This window comes from Pteropus medius, unplaced genomic scaffold, assembly GCF_902729225.1.
Source record: "Pteropus medius unplaced genomic scaffold, Ma_sr-lr_union100, whole genome shotgun sequence".
In the NCBI taxonomy this organism is placed as follows: Eukaryota; Metazoa; Chordata; class Mammalia; order Chiroptera; family Pteropodidae; genus Pteropus; species Pteropus medius.
In genome coordinates, this window is record NW_024354875.1 from 10,947,535 (window position 1) to 10,958,517 (window position 10,983).

General features: G+C 33.3%; 1 protein-coding gene across 11 annotated transcripts in view; it reads right to left on the reverse strand.

The window, feature by feature from the left end:
- Positions 1-230: 230 nt before the first annotated feature.
- QTMAN (queuosine-tRNA mannosyltransferase) overlaps positions 231-10,983 on the reverse strand; it is a 336,381-nt gene continuing 325,628 nt past the window's right edge. For 7 of the 11 annotated variants that reach the window (XR_005651304.1, XM_039855624.1, XM_039855615.1 and 4 more), the window contains 3 exons: positions 8,680-8,750; positions 7,886-7,977; positions 231-2,886 (listed from right to left, as the gene is read on the reverse strand). Coding sequence is in view for 8 of the 11 variants with exons in the window: in XM_039855624.1 (XP_039711558.1) it covers positions 2,803-2,886; positions 7,886-7,977; positions 8,680-8,750 (247 nt within the window). In the remaining 3 variants the exon portion in view is untranslated. Of the gene's footprint in view, positions 2,887-7,885; positions 7,978-8,679; positions 8,751-10,983 lie in introns of those variants that run through there. The other 4 variants (XM_039855625.1, XM_039855616.1, XR_005651303.1 and 1 more) reach the window with 3 other exon arrangements.

Consider the following 10,983-nt stretch of genomic DNA (forward strand, 5'->3'; position numbering starts at 1 on the left):
GGTATAATGAGTAGGTTAAGAACTAGGTGCCCTGTTAATTATTATAAAAACTTCTAGCCAGAAGCATTATCTAAACTAGGTAAATTCAAGGTGAGCATCACAGACATTGTATCAAAGTGTTGATAATGGGCAGACTTTTAAGGATATTTAAAATTAAAATGGGTCTAACAATAATTTAAGCGTGAACAGAATTGAATGTAAAAAAAACACCAACATTTTCAACAACTATATTCAAAAACAAGAATTTTTTTTTTTTTATCTCTTTAGTGAGTGTAAGGGAAATAATTGAAGAGTCAACTTGTATTCTCAATTATTCTCTCACTTCAGCAAACTATGGGTTAACTGACTCAACATCACTTCATTCCACCATAGCATGAGTGTTGGGAAGCATGTGAGCGAGCACACACACAGAGATACAGTTATATTTTCAAATACAGTTATATTTACACATTTACAAACCTTTTATGCTTATTTGCACTAGTACCAAATCTGACTGCACAGTTTTAAAAAGTGACAACTTTAATGTACATTTTTATTCAAGAAGGAATGCTGGCCATGGCTAAAGAAAAAAGGTGATTTGAGTTTATGGGTATAGAAAAAATTCCATACAAAGGTAACTTTCGGTACTATATTTGCCAAAATCGGGAACATATTTAAATGTTAGGATGTACTCTCTGAAAGGGACTTAATGTTTTTTTGATTTTTTTCCCATCAATTAGTGAGAAAATATATAGAGATAGTTGTGCATACGATATCTTGCCATTATAAAATGTGAGCCCATTTATTTTCAGGATAGAAAAACATAGTAAACTAAGCACTGTTTCTTGGCTGTGAGATTAAAATATTATTTTGAGACAATGGCATCTATGACATGGCACCTTTGTGACTGAAGCAACCTACTGGTTTAGTTCATCTCCTTAGATGATAAACACTGCGTTGGCGAAGTGTCTAAAAACCTCTTTTGCATATTTATATCTTTACTTTTGGACTCAAAAGGAGCATGCATACCTGATAGATTCCAAGTTCCACAGTCTTGGATTGGAAGTCCCTCAATCTGATACAATCCCTGAACCCTTTGGTTTGTGGGTGATGAGGTAATTTGTTCAGTGACTTCCCTTCAAGGAAGGACTCAAAGCCCGTGCTGTGATGTCCTATTGTACATTGTGGATCTCACACTAGTTAGGGAGTGGGCTCTCTTGTGCAAAGATGAGCTCGTTGTTTCTGCTTCTTACTCTTTCTGCTTTTTAAATTCCCAGGCTTCATGGACCCTGAACTCCTGCTTTCTTTGATCTGCCAGTGCCTCTGTGCTGAGGGCTCTGACTCCCTGACCTTGTTCTAGTTCCTGCTTATGATTTTGCTACCTGTCAATGGGCCCTACCGGACTTCTGAACCATTGTCTGCTCTATGTAGGATGCCGGCTAAACCACTCACAGCCCTATCTACCCTCTTCTTCCTGGCTGCTCCTCGTGCTGCAGTATATAGAAGTAACTCATTTCAAAAGCTAGGAAACTTACGATTTACCTGTCAGTAAACAGAAGATGGTTTATCAACAGACTTTACCTTAATGACTACAAATGTTTACCTCCTGCTTTCCAGAATGCAAAGAAAATCTTGGAAATGTCATAATATCTTACAAACATTTGCAAAACAGATCCTTATTCATCCAGAAAAGAAACAATTGTATTCGTTGTTTCCTGACACAAGCAAAGTGTTCAGTGAGAAACATACAGAGATGTACACACTGACACGTAAATGAGATATGTTAATTAAAAATGGCAGAGGGCACTTTATTAAAAATTTATTTTACAATCTAGCTGTTCAAAACATCTTTATATCAACAAATACAGCAGCTTGACTATTGGAATCATAAGCGATTTATCTTGAAAATATATTTGTAGCTGGATCCAAATATTTTCAAGGACTATTTATACCAAAATTACTGATTTTGTTAGATGTGCTTTGATTTATTTTTACCTATGGAAAAAAAGTTAAAACCAGTATCACAGTGTTCATTTTATGGTCAAGGTGGCCCTGCTCAGTGTAATTCCCATGTTTGTTCGAATTACAGCTGTTTATCTTGCAACTTCCTTTGAGATAAATTAAATGCAAATGTAACTCAGTGAATCATGGGAATACCTGCCAGACCCCTTATTAATACCTTCACTTAAAACCCCTGTGCCAGAGTCATTAATTTACTAAAATAAAAGTGCTAAGGCAGCCCTTTGCCACGAACAACTCTGAGATGGCTGCCCAATTAGTCCCACGGCATTCTGATCCTCTGCTCAGACCCTGTGGCCCTTCAAGGACACAAGAAGGCTTCGATGATAACCTGGCAACTTAGGTAGAAACCCAGCCAAGTGCGAGCGTTTGAAGCTGCAGTTTGGCTGCCATCGTGTCGGCGAAAAGAAAGAATTCAGGCACCATGTCATCCAGTACAAAGGATAAAAACGGATTCAACCGGAAATTCAATGTGGCACCACATATGGGATACATGAGTGCGGTTATACAACAGGCCACATATTTTTTTTGAACAGTCTCCTCCATGTGATGCCGAGGACATGTGTAACCATCATAACGTCTCTAGGAATCTGTATTTAATTTGAGTTGGGGTGGTGGCAGGGATTGGAGATCTGAAGCCGCCACAGGTTTGTGGCAGATGGCTCTGTGTCAGCTATGACAAGCAGCCAGGCTCAGCTTCCTCTGCAGATTTTCTTTTCTCTCTGATCAGGTAAATATGGGCACACTCTGGAAAGTTCTACAGATTCTGCCTTAGGCTGCAAGTTTGTGACTTAGCCCCATCTGTCACAAATCTTCCCTAGGTTCTGTTGTAAGCAGAGACCTGAATTTACCATGTAGGGCTGCCCAGGAAAAAGGAGTCATTTCACCCTGTAAAGGGGAGAGAGAGGAGAGAAGGCAATGACGGAGCATTAATGACTGAAAGACTAAAGAATGCTGAAAATTCATATTGCAAATTTGCATAACTTACATTGACTGGATTTCAAAAAGCCACCAAATAAATGGTTCTCGAGTTTTATCACCTCAGGAAATCCCAGTTTCTGATTGGTTTAAAGTATAACTATTTCCAACCATAGGGGAAAGCTCCCGTTTTTTTGCAAATGGGTACATTCTGCTGCACACATATTTCCTGGTTTATGTTATGGATGACAGCTATTAAAGTTTACTATCCAACTTTTAACTTTTATAAACACAAGATACACAACACTCTTAATACATGTTTTTGCTAATGTGAATTTTACTTGTAAGTGGTGAAGGCACAAGAGAAATGCCATTACGATTACGTGGAATTTATAAAGCACTTCGAGTTTACAAATGGGTTTATATTCATTATTTCATTATAGCAGTACCTCAGGGGGAAAATGCTATTAAGAATTAAGAAAAAGAATTCTTCCAAGTTTACAGATAAATCATATAGAGGTTAGGAAGTTCACCTAGCGCTAGTCTGCAAATGAGTAGCAGAGAAGGACAAGAAGTCAAAACCTCTAACTGATCTTAATCACCCAAAGTATATCTATTGAGCTAAAGGTTTTTTTACTTTTATTTACGTAGGCAAATCAAAGGAAAACCAAGCCACATAAAATCAAGGAATGAAGTGAAGAAGGAGACAGAGAAGAATAAGGAGGAGGGAGAGAAGAAAGGAGGGAGGTTGCCACTGAGAATTTGACTTAAATTGTGCTGGTGCAGTTGAGAGATTTTAGAAGTTCTCAAAATGTTACAAGCTTTAAAGTTTTCATTTTTAAGGAAAAACTGATGACTTTGGAGGAGTGTTAATACCAGTGAGCAATACCTTATTCACATCTAGAGTATAAGCTCAAATTAAAAGAGGACTATAAAGTGACCAGTCTCTTTATAGGAATTCCTTTAAATTTAAAGGAAATTTAAAGTGGCTTGACTGTGGTTCGGGTGAACGTGGCCTGATATAATTAAGACAACCACAAATGGCTTTTCTGGGCACTGAGTCTGAATTGTAAGCTTAATCACTGTTTGGAACCACTTTTGGGCAAAAACCTGAAAATTCTTCTCTCCTCCGAATAACAGCAGGTTACAAAGGTTTCTAGAATGTTAAAGAACTTGAAGAGGAAGACAAAATAAAAATCAGCAGCTATCATTTGAAAATTCTTAAGAAACTACAGATCAGTTTTGCAAAGCACAAGAAAGAATGACATCTCTTTTTTTCCCCACACAGAATATTGCTCAATTTGTAAATAAAAGTAATGAGAAATAGGACAGGAATGAAAATAGAATTGATGTTAGCCTGGGCAGTACCTACTTTATGCAACTGCCCCATTTGTACTTGTGCTATTTTCAATACTGGTAACAAGGGAATGTCCGCACATTTTTTTTCCCCTAAAACATTTAAAAAATATAATAATCAAAGGTTCTCTAAAAGCATAAAGTATTGATCTCAAAAAATTGTTGGAAATATTCAGAAAGTAAATTCACACAGTAAAAATAGGCAAAAGAAAATATACAACTTCACGGTATTAAACTTGCTTGGGTAGTAAAAGGAAAAAAAACTGTTGTTAGTGTAAGAAGTCAATCCTTGGCTAATTATTTTATGATTACTTCTGGAATCTCGTGTTCAAGTAAGGTTTGGGAGTCATAAAAGCTCCTATTTTATCTACGTGACAAGTATGTAGCCGATGTGTCTCACCTCCTTAGAAGACGAAGTGTCCTGAGAGTACAAGAAAGCTGCAGTCAATGACTAAAGCAGGATGTACACTTTCTTGAGAAATGGTTTTAGATTTTTAAAATTAAAAAATAATATTTTTGGATTTTTAATATAATTAAGAAACACTTATTTTCTGCATGTATTGGATTTCTCTAAAGATTTTAAGAAAAATGTGTGTGTGTGTGTGTGTGTGTGTGTGCGCGAGAGAGAGAGAGAGAGAGAGAAAGAGAGAGCATGTGCATGCATGGGAGGAATTTAAACATTTCAAGTCTGAAACCATTTCAGGTGAGAAGTCATGGGCACAATGTTCTGTAGTAGAAAGAGTCACATTAAGAAAAAAAAGTATCAAATTCTTTTTCTGCTTTTCAGTTACTAGCATTCTGTTTCGAATCCTGCTTCAAGTTATAGCCCCTAAAGTCTCACTCATATTGAAAGTATAATATCTCATGTGAGAAGAAAGCCAAGTGTTAGTAGCCTTATTCTAGTCATTAAATTTCTAAGTGTGAATCCATATGGAAAATTCTATCCTAAAGTGAACTCTATATGATAACCAGTTGAGATGATTTAAAAATGTAAACTTTTAACAAAAAAAAGAGTAAGGTGTAAAAATGTAAAAGGAGCAAATTTAAAAATTCAGCGACAATCTATCCTTTTAGATCTTAGAAGCATATGTTTTATAAAAGCAAACAGCACTGTCCAATAGAATAAATCTAAAAAAAAAAAACCTTCAACATTCTCTTTACAGTACACACACAAGACTCTTCCATTTCATAAGAAAAGTAGGTAAAAAGCTGCCTTGGGGGAAACACTTCCCTGGTATTTGGTGAAGGCAAATGTTACCTGTATATTTATAAAACATAAGGTTAAAAAATATTATAACTTATTATATGTTAATTATAAAGTTTTAGAAGGCATTCTTTTTCTGTTTTGGTTCTAAATCCTATTATAACAACCAAATTAAATCTATGCTGCTTTCTGTCATTTTTTTACCAATTTCTCCTGACAACTGCATCTTAAAGCTCTTGATTACTTAAGATTCTTGAACTAATTTATTAATTTTGAAATTAATTTTTAGATACGTACAATATCATCAAGATATATGAAAATGTGTAATAGATGTAAAATAAAAAAATCCATGGTAGAAAATATGAACTATACATACAAATTCTTATAAATACTTATACATGAAATATTAATTTATAAAACTTTGAGATGGAGCATTTTAGGATGTACAGAATAAATATATGTAAAAAGTAGTAACATAAAATAACATTTAAGATATAGGTTATCTTTAAAGCTGCCTCAGGAATAATTTGATATATTAATAGCATACCACTGAGTTGACATTCTTTCAGAGTTTTTCCAGAAGTTTTTTTGTAAAATAAATAATTACAGCTATGTTACGGCAGTAGCTGTATTAAAATATTTCATCTGGAGATCTGTTTTCTTTTGTAACTAAAGTCAACTGGTTGTAGTAACTTTTGAAATGGTTAAAAATTTGCAGATGCAAAGTAACAGCGTTAATAAGGCCTAACTTGAAGCAAAGTTAAAAACTGATAAATTTTGATGATGGAAATACAATTATCAATATTTCACTATTCTCATTACAAGGAAAAAACATTTTCTTTCTTTTTTTTTGTATCTATATGAAACGATGGAAGGTTGGTAATTATTTTACAATATATATAACAAGTCATTATGCTATACACCTTAAACAGTTACGTATATGTATTTATATCTCAATTAAACTGAAAAAAATTTATCAAAAATTCACCAGAAGGAAAAAACATCAATAATTTGATGTTGAATTTACTGAAAATAGCTTTGTGTCAATATAGAGAATGAATCCATTTGTATTAATACTTATTATTCTATTTCTTCTATTTTATTTTCATAAACTGCATCTGCCACGTGAGAAATGACTTGATTAATATTTTATACAAACAAGACCACTACTGAACTTTAAAAATTAGGAAATGTGGATGTAAACCTTAGAAGACTGTTTTCTCTGTGAAGCTATGTATATGATACAATCGTATCGACTCAAGGAGTAATACTGATGCCTAGAACTGTTCAGTCAGCATTTTAAACTATTATGAGCTACCTTCTGAACCATTGCCAAGTTAATAGACAATGAAAGATAATGAGCTTGAAATTGGGTGTTAAATTGCATTTTTGGTTCTCTCCCTTTTTCTTGAAGTTTAACTGTTTCCTGCAGAAACAAAGTCATGTTTTGATATGTCACTATGTAAATATGTATTTTAGGCCACGAAAAGGGGAAGGAGAGAAATAAGGCGACAAACTGTATTTCACGTAGGAAGGTTATACATTAACATAGGAAAATTAAAATATGCTAGATTATAAAACTGCTAGATTGCAAACTATACTGAATTTATGTAAAATGAGGATGTTACATTCCAAGAATATAAAAAGGTATATTACTCATGGCCTAGAGCCACCTTTGAAACTCATAAAGCAGATTTATCCCAGTTCAATTACTTAGGCATTTAGTGGGGCCTCTTTGTGTTGTTATTTCAACAATGTAAAATTCTTAATTCAAACAAGAGAAAAAAGAAAATGAATGAGGAGACTAAACGATGATGCTATTTAAACTATGTTCTTTTTGCCTTTACCATTCAGAGAGGAAACTGATAGTCTAATTCAAAACAAACTGAGGATTTTTTATGTCATTTTATTAAACTGGGCAAGGGAAACATTAGATTCTTGAAAATCATCTTTAAAGCAGTTAAAAAATGAACACCAAACTTCACTAATGCCAGTCACCTGAATTTTTGAGGAATGAAGATTTCATTATGATGGGAAGAAAGGCTTATCCTCATTAGTATAATTGTAGAATCTTTCCTTTACTTCCTTTTAAACTAATGAGTTACATTAATCCAGGTTCATTTTTATAAGCCTCTTGGGGCTAAATGTAAAGGACAGTCATCTTAGAAAACAATAAATTTAAAAAAAAAAAGCATGTACCGTGCATTAAGTGCACGTATTTCATAAGACCTAGGTTAATACAACTGGCATCCAGTTTAATTAATCCTTGTTAGTGTAACAACTAATATCCCTTCCTAGCATGTTTCCTTTAAACATTAGTATGTTAATTAAATGTTTTTTTTTTTTTAAGATTTTTCTTTGTACTTCAATATGGCATTTGTACCGTGTAAATCTCTTCTCAATAACTACCTTATAGAGATGTTTCCTTACAATATCGGGTCTCTTGCAGAAATTCTGGAGCCTTTTTGAAAGCTGTTCAGGTGTAGAATACAGATATTCAGCTGCAGGAAAAACAGATACATTTTTAATGAAACAAAAACCTCAAAGCACACACTCGATATTAGTCACTTTACTAATTAAAAATGCATATTGCTCTGTGCCGCCTCATGTTTTACATTATTTAAGCATGATTTTATAAGGTTACCTCAGCTCACAAGGATGTTTAATGCTAAATAAGACTGTGTAGTTGTGCTGTTTAGACATCTCCTTTGGGTGATTAAAATACATTATTCTAATGTAACACAATGCATATGTGATATATTTAGTGATGAGATTTTTTTCAAAGCACTGGTACTATAGCCGTATGTACCCTGTACAACAGTTGCATATTATTAACGAGTCGATTGTTTAAATAATTTGGTGTGACTTTCAGGCCTCAATTTTTCTCTGTGTATAGCATTTTAAAAAATCTGTAAGCAACTGCAACAACACTGACCTGCTTATAAAAATCCATCATTATGGGATGTGTATACTAACAATGAAGAATGCTATTTGAAAACTCGCTTTTTTGTTATCTTAAAAGAACAGATGGTAAATATAAGCTCATTCTAATGTATTAAAACACATAAAATTTTCCTTAACACTAACATGTTGACTTGCCAAATAAACAATTGCTCCTGCCTAAGTTTATTTTCAAACTTTCTAATTTAGCATGAATCATGTTTTAAATCTCAACAAAGGCGAAAGTACATTAAAGCAGCTACCTGGAAATATTTCGGGATAAACCAAATCTTTGGGACAAAGTGGGTAACAACCACAATACACAGCTTCCAACCTACAGAAATTTGAGAAAAAAAGGATAAGATATATTAAAAAGACGTTACTATCATAGCCAGAAAGTGGTTTTGTTTGCCTAAGTTAACAGTATAAGCTCAGAGTTAACTGGGACGTAGAACATGGTCGGCAGTACAAGCCTAAAAGCCAAAGTTGCTCTTTTAAAAGGTTTTATTGATCATATATGAATTTCATAGAACAGAACCAACAGCATATGTTTTGTTCACTGAATTAATCAAAGCGCAGCTCTGCATTTTTTTTTGTTTTTAAAATACTGTTTAACACATTTTATAATCAGCAGATAAACACATGTAACAACATGGTAAAGTATGGACAGCTTTTCTTAATAATGCTGCAAAGCCCCAGAATGTTCATTTTTTAAAAGTGTTTAAATAAAATAGCAAATACTTAACTTTAACACTGTAGCCGTAGAAATGATCGAGGCACTTTTAAAAGCATCAGAAAAAAATTTACAATCTGTTGTGATGGGGCATTTTCATTTTTGAGCTCGTGCTTCAAAACAACTTGTTATTATGTAGAATGTAAAACTATTTCCTCTTTTATTGAAAGAGACTCATGAAGATTACCTTAATAAACATTTTGCTCTCTAGACTAAAATTTCAGCTCCTTTTGCTATTCTATCGGAAAAGAACACTTTTATTATTAAACAAAGAAACAAGAAAGTTTCACTTTGCGAGAGGCTTTCCCCAAGGACTACCTATAGGAAATTTTTCTTCAGGTCACGGTACCAAGGGTTAAGCAGAGGGAAGGTACTGCATCTCAGTGGTTGTGTTACCCCTGCATAATGACTATCGATCCGACATATAACAAACCTTAAAGATACCACCGTAATTTCTGTTGGCTAGGAATTATGCAGTGAAATTCAAAACACTCTTTAAAATATGTTTATTTTATGAGAAACTTTGAATTGCATCCAAAATGTTGACCAAAGGCGGAATTTATTTCGAACTGCAGATTTTTTTCAACCCAAGAATAATTTGAAGTTATGTCAATGTTTACCTTGTTTATTTACAGTGACAAAGTACATGCAATTTAAGCTGTTTTTAAGTGGGTGATGTGTTCCTTATTTTATTATGTTAACTGAAATTAGTTTAAATAAAAATTACTTACTTTGAGCTGCAAAGTTTGGAAAAATACTGAGTTCAAAGTTTTGTTTGAGAACTGATAGAATTTACAAGATAACACAGTGGGAAAGGCACGAGATCTAGTTACTAATTATTAACTTCAAAATCCAAACCAATATCTAATATTTTTGTGTCTTCATACATAGGGTACGTATAGAATTCTATCCTAAGCACGGCTGTAAACTGCACTGTGACTGCATTCTAAAACATTCACAAAAGTTTTGAGCACATTCACCAGCGATACTCTTTATGAAAAGAAAATAATCACTTTATCTGAAGACACTCAGTTTTAAAATGCAGTGCCAGTCGAAAAGCAATACATATGAACATTCTCTTACAATTACATAAAATCAAAAGAGTGAAGTCACAGGCATTTCAGAAAGTGCACATGTTATCTGCTTTTTAATAATGGATTTGAACTAGAGTGTTCTGTTCCCCGAAAGAAAATTGCAGGCCAAGTTACATTTTGAGTCATCGCATGAACATGTACCGTGCCATTTCCCCAAGACCTCTGCTAATTAAAATACAGTGAGATAGGAATGGCATGATTCGATTTAGGGAGAAAAAATTTACAAATCTGGATTTCGACTTTTATTTGTACGTTATCTCATTTGTAGTTATATTTCTGATTCATGAAAAACAACCACTTTTGGTTATAATTTTGACTTGCTAAAATACTAAACCTTACTATATACATTACTTATGTCAGGACTATGTTTTAAAATATATTATACAGGCCATAATATTTTTTTAAAAATTTATAAAATTTATTCTCATATTTTTTATTTTGAAAAAACGATCATTGCATGACAATAATATAATTATTCATCATTTCAATTCTTATGCACTACCAGTTAAATAATAAATAGAGTTCCAATTGATCTATTGTTAAAATGACTAGCAAATGACCTTTTTATTCCAATTAACAAATCATCTGCTAAATCTATGAATCTTAATATTCAGATCTATTCACTTCAATTCATACAATTTATCTGCAAATAGTTGTTGGGCTTTTGATTCTAAATATAATTAGCTGATAATTTTGCTTGGCTGAATTACTTTTCTGGAGGGCCTGCAAAGGCTCTCAGT